The sequence below is a fragment of the Haliaeetus albicilla genome, chromosome 9 (genome assembly GCF_947461875.1).
Source record: "Haliaeetus albicilla chromosome 9, bHalAlb1.1, whole genome shotgun sequence".
Lineage (NCBI taxonomy): Eukaryota > Metazoa > Chordata > Aves > Accipitriformes > Accipitridae > Haliaeetus > Haliaeetus albicilla.
In genome coordinates, this window is record NC_091491.1 from 20,912,846 (window position 1) to 20,934,139 (window position 21,294).

Below are 21,294 nucleotides of genomic sequence, written 5' to 3' on the forward strand. Positions count from 1 at the left end.
TTTGGTGTGAAGTTATGAAACCCTGCATTGTGCAGGCTTACTCCTGGCAAGAACCAACTATGAGAAATGTCACTGATTAAAACATGCATATTTTGTTTCCTAGTGATTACTTTGTTCTGATAACATTTTGAAAGCTTAGTGAACTGTGGTACTTCTTAGCCTAGTAATTAGTAGTGACTTAGAAATGGGAATTAAATATGTTTCTACTGGAAAGTCCAGGTCAGGGCTGAATAAGAAAAAATAAGGAGTTTATCAACTCCAGGTGCAGTTTCTTCTATGAGAACTAACATTAGAGCATTGTTCAGTTGAAGTACACAGGAAGTTTTATACCAGGTCAACTTTTATCAGAAGAAGCAAAGTCCAATTCATAAAAGTATCCCTACACACGCATTTATATGCCCATGGCCATCTAAGTATTAGTGACATATTAATCAGATTTGGGTTTTTGCAGATGTAACTTTGTTTTCAGGTGGCAGACTGTCTCACTCCTTTCCTGTCCTGAGCTACTGACAGTGAGTAGGCTAAGCAGCAGGAATGGGAATGCGGAGAAAGCATAAGTTTTTTTCCACATCTTTTCTCTAATTCCCTACCACTGATCTCTTTAGTGAATTTCCACTCCTCCTGTGGAGTGGCCTCTGGACCCCTATGGAGGGAATTGAAATGGTGATAAAGCTTATGTGAAAGTTTATATATCTGCAAGACAAGGTTGTAGGAAAGACAGTATATTTTATTAGAATAATTCATACAGTTGGGAAAAAAACAGATGAGCTTTTGAGCATACAAGCCCTTCTTCAGTTCTGTGGAACATGTGCACACATTTTGTTGAATAATTTCAGTTTCCATCTACTGAAGTAGTGGTCACCATCCATGGTTAACTTAAACTTGCCTTTAGCAAAGAACATGAATTCTTTTGCAAAACCCTAAATAAAACTAAGAAACATTGTATGGAAATGACTTTTCTTTTTAAAGTCTCTGAAAGGTAGGTACAAGTTGAAGATTGCAGCATGCTGGGTATTCTTTAGGGTACATGCACAGGGTACATGCAATCTGTGTATACTCTGCAGTTTTCCTCTTATAGCCATAAGTATGCCTTAGTTTTCACATCATGGAGCAACTCTTGAATGTAGAGTTTGCTTCAAACAGTGTATTTCTTCACTAGGATTATTAGTGGATGCCATTTCTAGCTGGAGGTTAGCAGCATTCTCAGTGATCCAAGTTAGGACTGTATTAAGGAGCTACACCATATCACATTGGCCATGAGACATTCATCAGGTGATAACTACTAGCAGGTATAGACCTGGGCCAAATTCAAATGAATAACCTACATGTGAAAGGCCATGTATCATGTTCAGTGAGCCATTCTGCTGCCAGAAACTGTGGACTTAGTGATCCAGGACTAAATTAAACAGAAACAGTCCAATGAATGTCCAATTTTACTCAGTCATCCAAATATATTAAGATATTACAGCACTGTGGAGAGATATACTGTGGTTGCGATAATTGTGACTGTTAATTTTCAGCCTTGTTGCTAAAGGACATTCCTCTGGAAATGATTGCAAAGATGTAGGAAAGCATTATTTGAAAGACAATTACTTTTATTTAACTCCAGACTGAAAGTCAAAGTAATTTATGATGTTTGTAACTGTTTGATGTTATTTCTATAAAATGTGTTTCCTTCCATAAACAGGAACAAAATACATTCACATAGCAGTGTCAAAGAATTATTGCAAATCTGGCTCGGTTCTTCTTTTTAGACAAAACATAACAGCATAATAGTGTGATGATGATCTGGGTAGCTTTCTGGTCAATTTTAGTTTTTCTTCTTAAATATCTGATGGCACACCTGGTCTTCACATGTCAGTTCCTACAGTAGTAAAACAATTAGTAAGTATATAGTGGTAAAAGTTTATTTTGCATACACAGCAGATCCCACCAGAAATTACTGCAGCTGAGCCACAGCATTAAAAAGATACACTTATGAAAAAGAGAACAGAAAGAATATTGTATTTTATGTAATCAATCAGCAGGCACACATCACATGTTGCAGTAATTAGATTTTGACACTTGAATTGAGCTCTAAGAAGAATAAACATGAAAAATGCATAAAAATTGCTCTTTAATGCAGGGCTTTTTCATGCTCTGTTATTGAAACAATATACTGTTATAGTTTATAATTCACATGTTACCTCATAATTCATAAGAAGTGATGAAACAAGGAAATTAAAAAAAAAAAATGGAGGATGCTTTAAAAAGATGAGGACATGTGCTTCAGAGATGTGCCCTGCCATTTTTCAAGGGCCAGAACAATACACCGTTTTTGCCCAGTGTTGCAGCTGACCTCTTAAAGGTTGTCACACCTGCACATTGCAATGCAGTCGGTTTGGTTAGTCTTCTGATAAGCCAGCTTTCCTGTGCCAAATAAGACTTTGAAGTGAGCTGAAACTGGCTTTTTGGCCAGCAACTGGCCAAACTCACAACAGAGTTTCTGAAGACTGTTCTAAGAATCTACTTGGTCTCTCTGTTCCACCAGTCAGCCTGAGAATCCTGGTGCCAGCACGTAGAACCTGTGTTAGGTCAGTTTTTGAATATGTGTTAAAATAGGGTTGAAAAAGTGTACTGGACAGTTGGATTTTAGTTAGGTGGCAGAGAGTGTTTTTTAATTCATTACTTTGACCTTTCAAGCATACAGACTTGAGGCAATGTGGCTGACTATACCAACTATCTGTAGGGTAAACTTGTGAAGGAGTAGATATCTGGATGCAAATCATGAGATAGAACAATGAGCTCTTCTCCATAATCTTTCTGCACCCACCTATTGCACTATCCAACATTATCATGCCCATTTCTTGATTGCTCTCCCAAGAAACTCTGGAATCATTATCATTATGTATCTATTATTTTGAAATATTTTTGGACTTCACTGACTGCTTATTTCCTGCACAGACTCTTCTGGCCTCTCTTGGACTCACCTCATTTATCTTTGGGCTCCAGCTTACTAACACAGATGTTTGAATGTTTTGACTTTTTAATTGTACTAGCACAAAATAATTGCAGTGTAGGTCGTTTGCAGGATCCCCTTGAGTATCCAGTGGTTTCTGATTTGTATTACAGCATCGTATGCTAAAATTTCATAGTGCCTTTTTCAGAACAAAAATCAATATTTTTCTTGCAATCTGTCCCATGCTTGTTGGTTTTTGTTTTTTTTTTGTTTGTTTGTTTGGGATTTTTTTTTTCCTGCCAGTGATTATATAAGAACAAGATGATGTTAGAGGTGCAATGTAACAAGAAGGGTTAATAGCTGGAGGGCAGTGGACTGGAGCAAAAAAACCACTGCAGGGTTATGACTTAATTGGGAGCAGGTGGAAAGAAATTGAGCATTCCTGAGTCGTAGCAGAGGGGGGATTTCCTTAGAGTTTGGAGATCAGAGCTGTCTAAATAAAGATGGTTCTAACTAGAACAAGTAACAAATCCTTTGAAATGGAAAAACTGTACTTGTTGCAGTCTCAGTAGCGTGCTATGTATCTGTATAGCAGCCCTTACCAGATGCAGTAAGTCTCCTTCAATCCAGTGCTTCCAGCCCCTGTTTTTCTTTTCACCTTTCTGAACACATATCAGTTTGTCGCCATCCCACGTCACTAGGGTCTGCATGAATCAGATAATTAATTCAGATATTTTAACGAGAAGTTTATAAATATATGAAAACAAGCTCAATCAAACAATGAGAAGACACAACTACAGTTGCTTCCTACCATTTCCCATCTTCCTCCTAAAAAACCCCCAAACAACCATTCAACCAAAACCTGAAAGTGTTCAAGATGACAAGAGCGTTTTGATGTGAAACTTTTACAGTGCTTTGTTGTCATTTCCATGTATTTCTTCACATACATGAATATAGTGTTCATACTAACTAGTGAATTGCCGAGTGAATTAAAAGAGTCTTGTGCAATGTATGCAAATTGTATTTTTCCTTTCTTTCCGTCTACAGCCATTAATAAAAAGATTATAAGGTTTCATGAGTGAAGGGGGGCTTATACCAACTAATGCAGTGCTAACGCCTTTTCTAGCTCTGCATAAAATAACAAGAGGAGGTATATATTAATATCATCTCATGCAATAAATTTATTTATATATTTTCATGCACTTTCACAAAAGACCTTTAAAGAAATATGATCATAAGCTGGACAACGTGCTCTAGTTAACCTGCTTGAGCAGAGGGGTTGGACTAGGTGATATCAAGAGGTCCCTTCTATCCTCAAGCATTTAATGAGTTGGTGTGATTCAGAGTCTATCACTAATAAACAGGGTATTGGGTATGCTGATTCTTTTCCAGGAGCAGGACCATTTCTGTAAGAAAGAGTTCTCTTTACAGGCTAAATTCTCTACTCAGATGCGCTACAGTACATTCAAAGCAACTTTGAATTGTTCTGGATTTGAACCATTGTACTGTGGGGAGACATTTAACTATTTATCATAGGCAAATCCTCATCAGAGACCAGTTACAGGCACTGGAAGTTCAGTTATTAAAAAGCTCCAAGAGTATTGGGAGCTTAATTCGTTTTCTAGTTTAGCAGTGGATGATATATTTCTCTTATGAGTGAGCTTTCTATTAATAACGAGACAAAACTCATTCCATTTCATTTAACTTCTTTCTTATTTACAGAATTTTTAAGCTACATGCTCTTTAAATTATCCATGCCCTCTTTACATTTAAATGTTGCCTAGCAGTTTTATTACCTTCATCTAACTTCAATGTGTTTGAGGCATTGTTTTGTTAATAAAGTGACTAGAAAATTCTTTTAGAGCAGTCCAGAGAATAATGGGATGACATGCTTCCTTTTTCCTTCTCCTCTTGTTAGAAACAAATGATATAATTTGTTTAGAAAAGAATATTAGGCAAAAGTGATTAAACCACGTAGGGTTATAGTTGGACAAGCTGTTTCCTTCCTTCCTTCCATCCAAATAATTGATAATGAAGAGGACAGTCTGCAGGTGAAATGATTCTTCACAGAAAGGCAATGGCTTTGATAGTGCTGAAGAGCACTAGAGGAGCATTAGTCTATGGATTTAAGGAGTGATGCAACTAATGAGTCCTTAGATCGTTAGTAATGCCTTCAAGTGATCTAAAGAGATGTGGGAGCAATGTTTTAAAGCATAAACTCTGTCACAGGAATATGTCCCACCCAGTGCTCACTGGAGGAAGTGATAGGAAGAAAATTTAGAGATAGGGATATTCAAGATACTGGGAAAAAAAAGGGTCGTATTATTTGATGGCTTGCAGGACTGTGATTAAGAAATAATTTGGAAGAAATCATAGGGATTACACTGCACAAAGTTAGCTTGAGAATGAAAAATGATCCACAGTGCATAAACAATGTCTTCTGTTAAATTTGTGCCACTCCAGTGAAGGTTGATGTGAGTTTAAATGTAAACATGTCCTTTATGCTGCCAATTTCCTGTGGCAACTGCCAAAACAAAACAGGTCTTGTTGACAGTGAGCTTTGATCTCAGCTTCTCAGAGTTTGGCGACAAGTTCTGAAACCTTCTTTATTGAGAAGATACTGATGGAAAAGACAGCATATATTTGGAGAAGAGCAAGAGAACTGAGAGCTAAGTGAAAGAACAAAACTGTGGTAATTGGCAGAAGAGTTAATGGGTAGATTCAGTGAATGATGACAATGACACAGGTGATGCAAGAGTAGCAAGACTCTGAAGGGGACAGTCAATGGAAGATCTACTGGCTTTTCTACCTTTGAAAATATTGCTTAAGTTTTTTAGGGGTGAGAATAGAGTAAAACAGAAGCAGTATTGATACAGAAACATGAAGCTGAATTCAGTAAGTGAATTTAATTAGTGCTCATATATATTCTTTTACTCACTGACTTCCCTGATACAGTCTTGTTTGAATGCCTCACAGGAACAGACTTACTAGTTGACTCTGTCTGTCACAGGAGGTAGGGCGTGGGCTAACACACAATATGGTCCTTGATTCAAATGTTACTTGTCCATGTACATCACTGAAAGGTGTCTGAACCTATGCCCACAGTTTCCTAGGGGTATTTTGAGCTCAAGTTACTCCTATGATCCTAAGGATATTAAAGCGTGCACTGCTGGGCCTCCTTGCCTGTCTACCACTGCTGATAGGCCTGCCACCTGAATCAGTGATAGCTTTGGCTCATGTCTTTTTCTTGTCCCTTCTTGAAGCTCCTTTAAGGTTAATAGCTGAGTGCAGGTTTATTTTTAACAGTGCCCAACTGTTAAACTGTCCAACTGAAGTTGAGCGGACTCAGATGAAAAATACTATGTGAACCTAGCCATTCAGAACTGAAAATTTACATTGACATAGAGGAAGTCCTAAATTCAAAGGGATGAATTTACAGTTTCATTAAGGAAGAGAACACTGGTAAAAATACAGTTTTGCTACTTTCTAAATACATAAAAGTGTATCATAGAAAAGCTGGAAAAATCCCCTACTAGAAAAACATGTAATTAATGACTGTCCTCACATATCTGAATAACCATCCTGATTTGCATTTATAATAAATGCTTGTAGCAGGAAAGAAAACTGTCTCAAGATGCAAATTATTTCTGCTTTTTAAAAATCCTCTCCTGTCTGTAAAATATGAGGGTTTTTTTTGTCATGTATTCAGCTGATTTTTGGAACTGCTCACTTCTGGTGCTGACTGTGGTGTGAACAGATATCAGGTAGCAAATTTTTACCTTTACCACTCGGTTATCCAGTCCCTTGGTATGTTCTTCAAACTCCACTCCCACAGTGTAATCCAGTTCATAGTTTCTGAAAGTACTGATTGTTTTTGTTTTAAAATTATTTCCATCTTGAATAATCTCCTTTGTTTGTTTCAAGTGTTTTGCAATCTTACGAGTTGCAAAATCAATATCTGCCAAAAACCAGAAGAGAGTATCACAATGAAAATTCCAATATTTGTTACCAAAAATAAAAACCTACAGCACTTATATTTACACATAGTAGAAATCATAGTTCCACAAACGATGCTTTTACCTGCAACATTTTGCAGAGAAAAAGATAATTTCAAATAAAAATAATCTCGTGTTTGCAAGTAGACTTTCAATTTGAGGATCTTCCACTGATTATAAATTTATTTATTAACAGGATATCTGTGGGAATGTTGTGAGCAGAGCTACAACATACAACCAGTAGTGAATAGATGCTGGCATGTTAAATCACCCGAATCTCCATTTTTTTTGGAGAATGTGAAACAACAAGAGCTATTAAGACTGACCATTGCCTTTTTGGCCTCACTCACACACAAAGCAGTGGGATATCAGGAGCGCTATTATCATCTTATGCTTGGGACTCCTTCCCTTTTCTAAGCATGTAGTGTAAATCATGTAGCTCTTAGGTATACGAGGGTACTGGTATGTGTCCTGCACGGTTACAAATGTTGGCCATCCCCAAAAGAAGCATCTCAGAATAATATTCCCTTTCAGAAAATAAGCATGTTAGAATGAGTATGTAATCAAGGGGATTTTGGCATGTTACTTTTATGATGAACCTGTAGTCTGTGGGAGTATACAAGAGGTTAATTAATTAATTTAAAAATAATGAAAATTATACTAATGAATAAAAAAGAAACAAATAAAAGCCTGACATCCATTATTGTTAGACAGCAGACACAGAAATAAATCATAGTTTAGATGGGAGACAAATTCAAAGTCAAAAGTCAAGAAAGTATCAAACTACAACATTTGACAGTTCCTGTTTTATATTCTGTCAACATTTTATGCAATACTGATCTCCTTAACATCCTTTTTGTTCATGATGAAGACTAACATTATAATGTAAACAACTGCTTGCAACTAAATGCATTGAAAGTTACCAAAAGGAGAATATATTTTACGATGATGACAGTTTGCCCCAGACAATCCACCTAATGCCAGCTGCATTACCATCTGCAATAAATATTTCTGACCAGCTGGCAGTGAATCTTATTATGGTGCTATATGCAAATGAAATAATCTCACATGTTTCTGCAAGAGATTGAAAAATCGTTTTGATTTGTTAACCGTCCTTTAGTGGTTTTGCATGTGAGTTAATCATTGTCAGCTCAGCAATGCCACATACTAATGGAGCCCTTTTTCTTTTGGTAGATTCATTATACTACTTGTGAAGTACTAATCGAGTTGAGTAAGAGGATTGGCTTGAAAAAAATTGTGACTTTTTAACATGGGGAATAATGTTCTTGTTCAGTATTTATATTCAAGACTTCTTAGGTATATTTTATCTGCTGTGGTAGATTAAAGGTATCTCTGGGTCTGATTTATAGCCAAGTAACATAAAATTTAGTTCTCTCTGAGGAAAAAAAGTGTCTAGACTTCTAAAGAAATGCTATTTCTGTCTAGTATATTAGTCTTGTAGCTCCTGGAGAAAAATCAGGGGAGGTTTTATTAAAGCATGTTTTTCATAACTGCATTTTGAACAATACAAGCAATAAAAATGATATATTGTTCTATTACAGTAGATTAAAATACTTTGTAACATGTTTATGATAAAATCAAAGTTTCTGGCTTAAAGGGCAAAACTATTCTTTAATTAAAGTATAGAAATGCATATACATTAATTAAAAGGATGGATGAATTTAAAAAACCCAAAATCTCAGTGTGCTTTTAACCTGAGCACTTTAATACTTCAAATATCGACCACATGTAAAATTGTGAGAAACAGAGCAGAAGAATATCTTTTCACCCTTTCCATGTAATTTCTTTCCATTCTGAGAATCACCTATAGCCATATGTACCTTTGCATTGTTTTTGGTGTTGTTTTTTTTTGCTAATACATTGGCAGTTTTTAATTAGTATAACTTATAGTATATATAGGATGTATACACAAAACCCCATGATGTGCTTATGAAGGGCCAGATCCAGACAACTGGTGCAAATAGCTCCTTCACCCCAACCAGTTGCTGGTATTCCTATTGGGAAAGTAGTTTGAAAATTTTATCAGAAAGTTAAGTGAGTACCTATCTAGTACAGTCTGTCCAGCGTAGGCAATGAATCGAAGTATTTCCCAGGAAAAATACATCTATATTGCATTCCTTATTCTAATACATTCTTCCTCTTGCTTTGTTTCAGGCTATTAAGTGGGTCAAGTTCTTTTATTGTTCTTTACATGAACTGTTACTACCTTTTTTTAAGCAGGCTTCCCAGTATTGGATGCCTGTAGTCCAAACCCCACTGTAGACTGAATCCATCCATTTTTCTCCCAATTTCCATGGGGATACATAAGATCAGAAAAGGATCAAAAATCCACTTGATTTAATAATAACAAAGTCATAATTTATCCACTGACTGAAATGGTTCTAAGGATGCCACTGATATGCAATGAGGAACTGCTGTAGACCAGTTCATGCTAGCATTTATGGTACAGAAAGAATTATAAAATTGGAAAATGTATTACTTATTATAAAAGGATCAGAATATAAGGATGATAATAATTAAAGTTTATTTTAAAGCTGATAAAATTAATATTTGTATTATGACAGTTAGACACTAAATTCTTATTGAATTTAAGTTAAAATCACAGTTTAAATTCTACAGTGGATAAATTAAAATTCAAAGAAATGCATGTTATTAACAACTGGTATCCTTTTCCCTAACATTTTTCCTGAATTTAAGACAAGCACAAGTGAAATGTTATAGATCAACTGAAATAAACAATACAAGAATCTCATCCACTGATACCCTGGCAGGGAAGAAAGGAACAATAATGAGATGGTCACTACAACCAAGATATCACCATGATTACAAATCCTTTTGGAAAGGAAATAAGTGCACCACAAGTGTTTAATTTGCATCCTAAAAAACAAGGAAGGAATTAACCTAAGAAGTAAAGAGATCTTTATCAAGATAATTATCAAAAGAGAGTTATTAAATGTGATGAAATATATCACTACAAGCAAGGCAGAACTAGAGCAGGATGACCATCATTGACTGGTGGTCAGAGTAACACCCCACAAAAGTAGGCCAGGCCTTGGAGCAAATTGCTGAGACAGGACTGAAGCACAGCCAAAGCAGAGAGAATTGGGCTAGAGGCAAGAATTGTAGGTAAGATCAGAAGCTGAGGTAGGCAGTGAGAGAAGCCTGAGGTAGACGCAGATGGCCTGGAATAGTCAATTTGTGACAGCTAGGAGTTGACTTAAGTATCATCCAGACCAACAGGCCCCATGGCTCACTTGCAGTTGGCATATTTAATGCTGAAATCTTTATGCATAACTGTCAAACCCCAGCACTCAAATCACTTCAGTTAGTGTGTATGTTTCTCCTGAAATTCATGATACTGGCTTAACCATTCTTATTTTTTAAAAAGGATTTCTTTTTGTACCTCGCAGATGTATGTGTATAGTATTTACAGACTTTCCTAACACTCTTGAGCTTTTCTCCATAAATGCAAAGGCTAAAAACTATGAATAGTGAAACTTGCCTTTCTCTCTTAAGAGAGTTGAAGCTTTGAGGAAATTATAGCTATTTTCAATTGTTGTTGAATAATGATGAGAGTTTATGTTATTTTGTGTATTTCTTCTATTTCAATCTAAACAGCTAAACAAGTTAGGGTTAAGATTCTTTGATGAGAGTAAAACTAGTAGAAAATAGTTTAAGCATCAAATTTTTCATCTCAGTTAAGGATTTTGTGGTAGTTATCCCTAAGTCAGTCACTAGTGTAGATATTGAGAATTACTTGGAAATTTTTAGATTTAATTACCTGATTACCTTCCATGTGTTAGACTCTTCTTCTTAACAAATACATTTTCTTATCTTGTGGAAGATGGCTATACAGTGTACTCATTGATTTTGAACCACTGAATTGTTTTTATTATCTACATCTTTGCAAGTCAATATTTTGGAATCTGAGCAAACAAGTTCTTTAGATCTCCATTAACTTGACACAACACCTTTTGAACAAAGCACAAGAAGCCACAAGTCTGATCTTGACTTCTAATGAAAAGTGCAAGGTACTTTGACCTGAAAAAGAATCAGCATCACTCTTTATCATCATCACTGTTACAGTGGTGTCAGCTACTGTAGAAAGGCAGAGAAATAAGAAGAGCAAATGCTGAACAGGAGATAGAAATCAATGACCACTAGATAGAAAACAATGAGACATCTGGGAATGAGAAGTGCATAGAGACCCAGTCAGGCTCCTGAGGGCTATCCATTTTAAGCATAAAAATAAAATACAGGTTTGATTTTTGCCACATGCTAATTTATGATTCAGCGCCAGACAGACTCCTCCAATCTAGGTCATATTAGCCAACTCTAATGACTACTTTTCTTGTGTAAGTTTTATAGACATCATATGTCGTAAGGAAACAATGGTCCTTTATGCCCTTCATCTGTGATGTAGTAGAGCTGGGAGACGATTCCCGATTCTAAAGAATACACTTCTCATGCATGTATAAATTTAACTCCCATATTTTTTGTTGTTTTTGGAATGCAGCTATGTTAGTGCAGTGGTGGAAAGGTGGTAACTGTTCTTTCAATGCCAATCCAGAGTGTACTGAAGAAATTCTCGAGGAATGTTGATGTCTTCTATTATTTCTTCTTTTCAGCCAATTAAAGATCTACATCTTTGCTAACCGAAGTAGAGGAAGGATTTCCTGCACACTACTTGACCTGGAGAAAAGTTTGTGCCTTTATGAGAACAAAAATGCTTGAAAGGCAATTTATATTGAAAATAATAGGTGCAGCAAAAGAAGACATTTCTCTCATAAAATTATCTCCAGTCATTACAAAAATTGAGTCTGTCAGTGTGGAGAAAAATAAATCTACAAACAACATAAACTTGATCTTAATATGAACTGACAAGGATATGCTGACATTCAGTTAACAGTGTTTTGGTATTCTAGCATCTACAAAGAGTATGCTTAATATCCTATAAAATGGATACAAAAACTGTAGCTATCAGGCTTCTTATGATAAAGAAGCTAACAAAGCAGTAAGTGAAAGTCGCCTAAAGAGCGGAACATCTCTTTTGCATGTACATGTATTCTGTTGTCGTCAACGATGGTCGTAGCAAAGTGAAATTAAGCTTAGTTAACCATGTAAACATATGTTCAAGAAATTCTGTGACCTAAATTGCCTTGCTGTGTAAGGATGATTCCCACAAAAATTGTCAGAAATATCTGCCCATTTATCTTTAAATGTTTTTAAAGGCTTTTATCGCTTTTACCATGCAACTGGTACATATAATGTCTACTAGTTCAAAGTTCTAATTAAGTACTAAATACTGTTGTTGCTTTACTGATATAGAAGAACCCATTCCTCTTTAACAGAGCTAACGAAGATGTGGCTTGACTGTTACAGTACGTATATACCAGGAATAAAAAAGAGCTTCTGTATCTGAAAGCCTGTTGGTTTTTTTTTTTCCCCTTATCTGTATCTGTTTTTTCACTTATCTAAATAAAGACTAATATCTTTGGCTACAAGTCTTCTTTTGCTTATATACTTAGATCATTGTAATTATAAGTACATTACAATTACTTGATTTTTAATGTGATTGGCAGAAACCCTTATGCCACAACGCACATTACAGAAGTAGTCTTATTAATTTTTAGAAGGATTTTACTTATAATTGAAACATTTTATCTCTATACAGTTAGTATTTTTTTTCATTTACCTAAAGCAACCATGTAGCCTTCAAAGTTTTCATTAGTTTCCATTTCCCACGTCCCATTGTAATCAGCAGGCATGGTGGCAAGAGCTTAAAACCAACTTCAGATCAAAAGGTGAGGCTGGAAGCAGGCAGGATCTGCTAAGAGAATGTTTTATACACCTTGTCATATCTTTTTTTATAAGGTTTATGGTTTTCTAGATAATACAGTTTAAGGGTCAGCGTGATAACCCTAGAAAACTTTGCCTTCATTAACAAAGTTCAGTTAACAGCTGGCAGACAAGGAACACTTTCTGAAATATGTGGTAACACAGGATATGATTTTACAGTGACCTTTGTAAAGAACTACTAGCTATTATGGGATACCTTTGAAATATATTGAACACAGTGGCAAATTGTACAACCCAGTTAAAGTTTCCAAGGTGAATTTTCTTTTTCATTTCCTTTCTATGTGTCACATTTCCCTATGAAGAACAAGTCTTACAGAGCTGACACATCCAGAACTCCCATTTAAAATTGATGGAAGTCTTGAATGTGCAACAAATCCAAAGCAGGGCAGAAAAAGGAATATTTCTGTTGAAAATGTTTTTGTTTTCCTTTGATTTTCAAAATATCTATATACCAATAGCTGCACTTATACCAACTGCACTTCCATATTTTTGTTTTAATTTAACAGCAAGTTTAGCAAATGTAAAGTAAATGGAAATCAATCATAATTAGTATCAATCCTACCCTAAAAATGATTTTTTAATTACCCTGAAACATAGCAGTTTGTGTTAGAAAGATATTTTTCATCCATTGTTGTGGGGAAAAGCACAGATTTCAGTTGTGCAAATAAGTTCAGACTGTGCCTGAATGTAGAATTTGGATGTGTATTATCAGAATTTAAAGTAAACACTAAAAGCAAATTAATATAAGTTAAGGTTTTAAATTCTTTGGCTTTAATTAGTCAAGATAAATTACAGATGGGTCTACAGATAGAATAATTGAAGTGATCAGGATTCCAAAATGCCTTCCTTTTCTTTCTCTCTCTCTTTTTTTAAAAGGAAATATTACTAAAAATTTTACTAGAAAAGTATTAAGGTCTAGAACTCCAACTCAGAAATAAGTAAATTGAAGTGTTACTGATCTTCCAATGTTTTCTGTATGCTTTCACTTTGTTAAAATCTAATGTAAAATTCCACAAATGCTGAAAAATTATACAGGGATTAAAAAAGAAAAAACTAAAAAAAGTTGAGAGTTTCTGGGAGCTAAGTTCTTAAAATGCCTTTGTGTGATAATTAAGGAACTAATTTAAGAAGGAAAAGAAGTATCTTGATCTATACTTACAGGAGATATGAAGAGGGTTTTCAATCAGGCATTGGAGAAAGGCTCAAGGAACTGCAGTGACTGAAAGTTGAAGTTAGGTGAATTCCTGTATGAATGCATATAGGAAGATATCTGCATTCTTAACTGTAGAGTATAGTTTGTCTATAGACCAGTCTTCCCATGGAAATTGGTAATCACTGTTTGAAATCCTTAAATAGGCAGAGGGTGCCTTTCTAAAACATATGCCTCATTTCAAGCATAATTTATTGGCCTGAACACTTCTACTTGTTTTTGCTTTCACTGTAAGAATTCCTAGATGAAACACTATGAGTCATGTTATGTTGAAAGTGAAATTTGAAAATCTTTGTGCTTAAAACATTGTTCTGTAGTGATATTATGTAATATTTAGGCAATATGTTTGATTTTACATATCTTTGTGTACTTTCTTTCTTAGCCTCCACTTTGCATCAACATTAATAAATACATTTGTCCTAGTTTCAGCTGGGATAGAGTTAACTGTCTTCCTAGTAGCTGGTACAGTGCTATGTTTTGAGTTCGGTATGCGAAGAATGTTGATAACACTGATGTTTTCAGTTGTTGCTCAGTAGTGTTTAGACTAGAGTCAAGGATTTTTCAGCTTCTCATGCCAGCCAGTGAGAAAGCTGGAGGGGCACAAGAATTTGGCACAGGACGTGCCAGGGCACCTGACCCAAACTGGCCAAAGGGGTATTCCATACCATGGGACGTCACATCTAGTATAGGAACTGGGGAATGGGGGCGGGGAATCGCCGCTTGGGGACTAACTGGGTGTCGATTGGCGGGTGGTGAGCAATTACACTGTGCATCATTTATGCATTCCAATCCTTTTATTATTGCTGTTGTCATTTTATTAGTGTTATCATTATCATTATTAGTTTCTTCTTTTCTGTTCTATTAAACCGTTCTTAACTCAACCTGCGGGTTTTGCTTCTTTTTCCCAATTTTCTCCCCCATCCCACTGGGTGGTGGTGGGGAGTGAGCGAGCGGCTGCGTGGTGCTTAGTTGCTGGCTGGGGTTAAACCACGACAACATTATTATTATTATTATTATTATTATTATTATTATTATTTATACATTTTATGTATATACTAAAAGATTCTATAAAAACAAGAAAAAGAAAAGGTTATAATTCCCAAATCAACCACTCACAACCACTCAAAATCAGCTGTGTAAGCAACATCAGTTCCCTTGCGCACATGCAGAATAATCTTTAAGTACATTATCACACTGTTTTTCCAACTGGAATTTATTCTCTCCTTCAGTATACTAAAGGGTTGATGTCCAAATTACGAGCAAGTAGTCAGTGTTTTACCTTATATCTCCAAATGCCTAGTGGTGGATTTATGAGGAATGAATTAGACTGAATGTCTACAATCACCTTCTAAAATCAGAGCATATGCTAGAAGCTCATGGTGAGAGATTTTATATGCTCACTGATTTTAGTTCTGAAGTAGTTTGCTTTCTATATAACAGTCATTTTGGTAAGATGCGGAAGTGACTGAAACTGTATCATGTGATGATCAATGATTAATGTCCATTAAGAACTAATAAATAGATGGTTCTATTGCTGTAGATATGCAGAGCTAGGCACATTGAGAGAAAATTAATTATGAGATGAGAACATCCTTTACATATAAGACCATAATTAATTAACAGCATACACATACAATTGTACAGGTTTTCACAATGATGCTTTGTTTATGCTCATCCCTTATTATTTGTTTAAATAACTTTTTTTTTTCAGTGTGTGCATTATTTAAACTCCATATTAGGAATTATCTTAGCACATGTTTATCCATCAACCTGAAATAGCTCTTTTGAGCCTTTTCAGGTAAATATGCAACTAGGAGGTTTACAGACACTAAATTTAACCAATCAAAGAACTGGTTAAGTAGGGAATTAATAAAATGTGAAATATTGAATTGACAGAGTTCTGTGATGCTTCATGAGCTTTTAAAGAATACTGTGTTAAGGTCCACAAAGAGAATTTTCAGTTTTCAAATCAGTATCTTTATAGGCTGTAAAGCCTCTACCACATTCAAATGCCTGCCTAAATCATATGGAGCCAAGAGACAGTACAGATGCTGTTAACACTTTTTTTTTAAAGCCCTATGTGGGTAATTGTAAGTCTGCAGATCACTGACCCACTGTATCCTTAGCGTTCTCTTGGGTCTGTGCCTTGCTAGTATACTGACCTGCCTCTCGTCACATTTTGGCTTTAAAATTTTGACTTACTATCCACTTCAAATCTTAGAAATTATTCTATTTGCTCTGTGTTTATTGTTTATATACTACATACATAAAGACAAACTCTCAAAATGGCAAAACAATATTTCCTTCCTATGCCATGAGTGTAAGTTTGGGGAAATGAAGATAAGGTGCCCTCTCCTAATGGTCACGATTATTTTGTTCTCAGCATCCTTTCCTTGCAAGACGACCAGTAAAATCACTAGGGGTGCCATGTATAGCATGTATTGAACCCTGGGAATGGGGGAAGGGAGGTGTCTTCCTCAGGTTTTCCAATATGTGTGTTAAAACCCAAAGCTCTCAGCTCATAGCTTGTGTGTCAGGTTTCAACCCAGGGATAAGTTTTATGGCTGAGTAGTAAGATCTTGGAAATAAAGCAAAGTCATGAAAAATCAAAAGACTTTTGTTAAAAGCCCAAGTAACTTTTTCGTCTTTACTTGTGTGTGAAGAAACAAAGATGGCTTTTCTTGTCTCTGTCCTACAAATTAATATTGATTAGTGGCAGTTTGAAACAAAACATCTCATAAAAAGAGCCTAGACTGACAAGATAGAAAAATGAGGCCCAAATGCTCTTTCTGTGGAGTGTCAGCAGTCATGGATGCTACTTCTAACACTTGCCTTCAATTCCTCTCACTGTATCTGAGACCTGCCCAGAAGAGAAATCCTATATGGGAAGCTGAACAAAGTTCAGCATTCTTGCTATCTGAAAGAGCTGGTGGTGCACTCTCCTTGGGAGATTATGCTGTAAAGCACTGTCAGGAGCACTATATGAAGAACAGAGCTACTGGTCAAACAGAATTTTTTCTTTAAATCTTTCAGCATGGTATTTTGAAGAGACGGCAGCATGCTTCCCACTCTGTCCCTGCCTCATTTCATTTTCCTTTTAAATTATCTAATACTCATATATAACACAGGAGAAAAATGCCTTGTACTCCCCCGATCAGCCCCTACACTCCTCATACTTGACAGCTGGGACTTTTGCCTATAGTTATTTGGTTGTTGTTTAACACATAGAAATATGGCAAGCTGCATACGGTGATCTTAGCAACTGAATTCCCCTGAAGGATTCAGACAGAAGCAGCATGGTCACAGACACCTATTATTATTTTTAACTTGTTAGGACGTATGCACTCACTAGGTTTATTTTTATTTTTAAGAAAATTAATCACTTGAAATGTATTCAGTGATGGCTGCTACTGCAAAAACTGTCAGAGGTGCTATCTCACCAGGCTTGGGGCTCTGTTCAGCGCAAACACGAGTAGTCACATTATGACAACTAAAAGTAAGTTGGAGGGAGGCCATCTGCTTCTTGTCAGGGTGTAAGATGGCTTGCAGGCCTTGGGGATTCAGCTGGGTGAAGACAGTCATCAGCTACTGGGCAGAGAATTTCCTAAGAAGTGACAGGAGCAGCAGGAGAGACGTGGACAGCAGGAGAGGACAGAATCTAAAGGCATTATTTGCAAAATGGGCTCAGCAAATAGTATTTGATTGCCCAATTGTTAATGGTTGCTCTCCCCCAATATCAAATGGCACTAAACTACCTTGGATATCCCTAGCTTATAAGCTTTCTTGCCAGTTCAGATACAACTAAGTATAACCAAGCCTACCTCAGTGTCTTGGAGTTAATTAGAGTTTTGACTTCTGACTCTTAAGCTTGCTTGCTTGTTCAGTTCTGGACCCTACAGAGAAGGGACGGAAGTTTGACCAGTTGTACATCTGGTTGTTGGCTAAACACTTATTATTTAATGTCAGTTCTTAGCTTGATCATACCAAAACATGCAGGAACAACCTTTTTGTTGATATCTAAGAGAAGAGAAAATTCCTTCATTCTCATCTCAGTAGAGGAACATGTCTGACATCTTATTGACAGAAGAGTAGCAACAGACTGCAAATACTGTGGTAGGGTGAGGACGTACACATAGCTTGCAATTATGCCAGTTTGGCACATTTCATGTTTACCTTCAATTTGAACAAAGATGCGCAAAAATATGTTTTTAATCATTCTTTTAGAAATAAAATAATTGGCTTTCTGCCACTGGATATTTTTCTTTTTCTTTTTTTTTTTTTGTATTAGTGACTGTCTGTCTTCAGTCATTCTTATCTCTCTTACTCCATCTGCTTTTGCTGATGGAGTTGGATGCAGGTGTTACAGACTTTATTAATTAGAAGCCTTCCTCCTCTCTAAGGACTTTGGCTTAGCTCTTAGAGACTTCATAATGTCACCAGTGATCCTGTTACTGAGACTGACAATAATAAAAAAACATCCAGTGGATCCTACTGACTTGAGAACTCATTTTTCTTGAAGTGGTTTGCATTATGAAAAATTATGCTGTAGAAAAATAATAGCCAATGGATAAAGTTGACCTTGATTTTCAAAATAAATGGGGAATACTGAATTTATTTATTCTTTAATTCTCCTGAGCTCTTTATCCACAGGCTTCAAGGAAGCAGGCAAAAATCACGAGCCCTTGTAAAAATCAGAAAAACTTAGGGAGCAACATGGTTTGGCTAAGGTAATGAAATAAGCCACTAGTCAGAGCAAATTAGTGAGTATAACCCTTTATGTTATCCACTAAAGCATGCTTCCTCCTGCGCTAACTTTAATGTACATTGAAAATCTGAACCCAGTTTAAGTGCTTTGTCATTACCATTAAGGCTGCCTAAGTTTTCCCTTCAAAGATTTTTTCAGGATCTGAATTCCCTGCATGAGCTATGCATTAATATCTGTAACTGTAATCTATAACTTAATTGTATTTGTTCTGTGGCTAAGTTTTGTAACTGCAACTGCCACTTCTTATCTTCATCAGATAAAGGTTGCATTACTCAGACATTGATGATGGTTTTTGAATTAAAAGAATCTGTAGAAAGCAGTGTGAGTTTTTTTCTTTGATGCTTCTATGGCAAGCACAATTTAGGTAAGACAATATGTATCTCCTTTAGGTTGTTCATGCCTAACCATAAAAGCTGAAATGTCATTTTAGTGTGGGGCCTCATCCATTAGAATAACATTTTAAAGTATCAATTTTGTCAAACAGAAATAGTCCTTTTACCTCATCTGGAGAACACTTTATAAGGTTACTTTCAAATATTTTAGATCTCAAGTTTTCACATACCTCATAAGTGGTATAATTTCATGATAGAAAGATTTTGCTCAAAGTTCTAGAATCCAGATTAACAGAAAAAGTCATATCAGTTGTTGCAATTAGTGCGCAATTTTGAATTCACTGTAGCCATTTAGAAAAAGATTAAAACCATTCTTTTGATAACCTTAAGGACCTAAAGCCACTGTCACAGAAGGACTGTAAATTAGGACCAGATATATTGATAGAAACCCACAATAAAATTCTGTCTGTTTGTTTTCTTTCACTATGTTGCTACCAGTGTAGAGCAGTTACAGAATTGTTATCCTAGTCGTAGGAAAATTCCTAGATAGGTGAGTGTATCTGTTTCCTGAATGCTTTCTTTTTGCCATAAACCAGTTTTACTAGTTCAGCTAGAAAAAATTACTAGCTCAGTAACCCAGAAGCAAAATCTTCTAGGTAACTGAATGCTATCATCATGTGTTGTTGCATATCTCTTAAAACATAGGCATGTCTCTATTTCCTGTTGATTAAGGGATGCTCTGTGTTGTAAATCCCACAAATTTATTCTTCTCACAGTGTTGTACGGTTATTCTTCTCTGCCTGCATCTCCAGCTCCACAAAAGCACTCCTGCTGTGGGAAAGGCTCTGGCTTCATTCCACCATATTCTGTTCAAGAAACGAAGCCAGTGTTTAATTCTCCAATGCATCCTGCAACTTATTAGAAAATAACTTGTGGTAGTAACCATGGGGTTTAGATATCTGTCTGTCCTTGTGGTGAATTTCTGGCTTTAAGTTGGCAGTTATTTGATAGAAATAGCATTTAAGATGGAAATTTATAGTAATCTTTAAAAAAATGTAATTTGAAAAATCCAAATATTGTCTGATGTAGTTAAATGAATTGGTATACTCTGTGTTACTAAAATGCAAATGCAACATACCTGACACTGCAAGATGGTTCTTTAAGCATGTATATAATCAGTCAATTTAAGAATCATTGGTGGTGGGCCAAGCAATATATCTCAGGACACACTGCTGAAGTTAAGACTTCTCCTAGACATCTGACAGGATATGTTCTTAATAGCAGTGATACCATGTGGTTTCAGGAACTGGATGCACATGCATGCAAAGCAGGGGAAAGGATCTTTTATATCTGATTTATTGATGTTGCCACTGGATGTCTGCATTGAATAGGCAATTGATAAATATGGAAATTTCAGTTTTCAATAAAAAGTACCAGGTACATTTAATATAGAAGATACAAAAGAAAAGAAAATTTCTTAAAATGTGTATTTTATAAGAAAATTTATAGATGTAGCTAGATATAGGTATAGGTATAGGTATAGATGTACATATATATACAAAAAATATAACAGAGTGGCAGACTGTCTTTCACTAGAAGAGTAAAAGAAAAGAAAAAAAGAATTGAACTAGGTGATCATAGACTCATAGAATGGTTTGGGTTGGAAGGGACCTTAAAGATTATCTACTTCCAACACCCCTGCCATGGGCAGGGACAGCTTCCACTGGACCAGGTTGCTCAAAGCCCCATCCAACCTGACCTTGAACACTTCCAGGGATGGGACATCCACAGCCTCTCTGGGCAACCTGTTCCAGTCCCTCAGCACCCTCATAGTAAAGAACTTCTTCCTTACATCTAGTCTAAATCTATCCTCTTTCAGTTTAAAGCCATGACCCCTTGTCCTGTCACTACATGCCCTTGTAAAAAGTCCCTCTCTGGGAGAGAAATCCAAAGTGAAAAACAGGCCTAAATATAATCTCAGATCAGGAAAGAATTCCCTAGAAATTCAGAGTCATGATCACGATGATACGTTTCTCTAGTTTATATGAGAAAAGCAAGCTAACCAATTGATTAGGAGAGTTACTTTTAAGAAAGCATTTGAAAGTTACTTTTCCAAATTTCCATTAAAAGCTTCCTAGAAATGGTGAGAACTATACCAGTGAGTTTTTTCATAT

At 35.9% G+C, this 21,294-nt stretch overlaps 1 protein-coding gene across 1 annotated transcript; it reads right to left on the reverse strand.

Moving 5' to 3' along the window:
• Positions 1-950: 950 nt before the first annotated feature.
• On the reverse strand, positions 951-12,816 carry RBP2 (retinol binding protein 2). The gene is made up of 4 exons (XM_009928678.2): positions 12,650-12,816; positions 6,718-6,896; positions 3,541-3,642; positions 951-1,864 (listed from the first exon to the last, which is right to left on the reverse strand). The coding sequence occupies exons 1-4, from the start codon at positions 12,720-12,722 to the stop codon at positions 1,811-1,813; spliced, it is 408 nt and encodes a 135-aa protein (XP_009926980.1). The 5' UTR covers positions 12,723-12,816; the 3' UTR covers positions 951-1,810.
• Between the last annotated feature and the right edge of the window lie 8,478 nt (positions 12,817-21,294).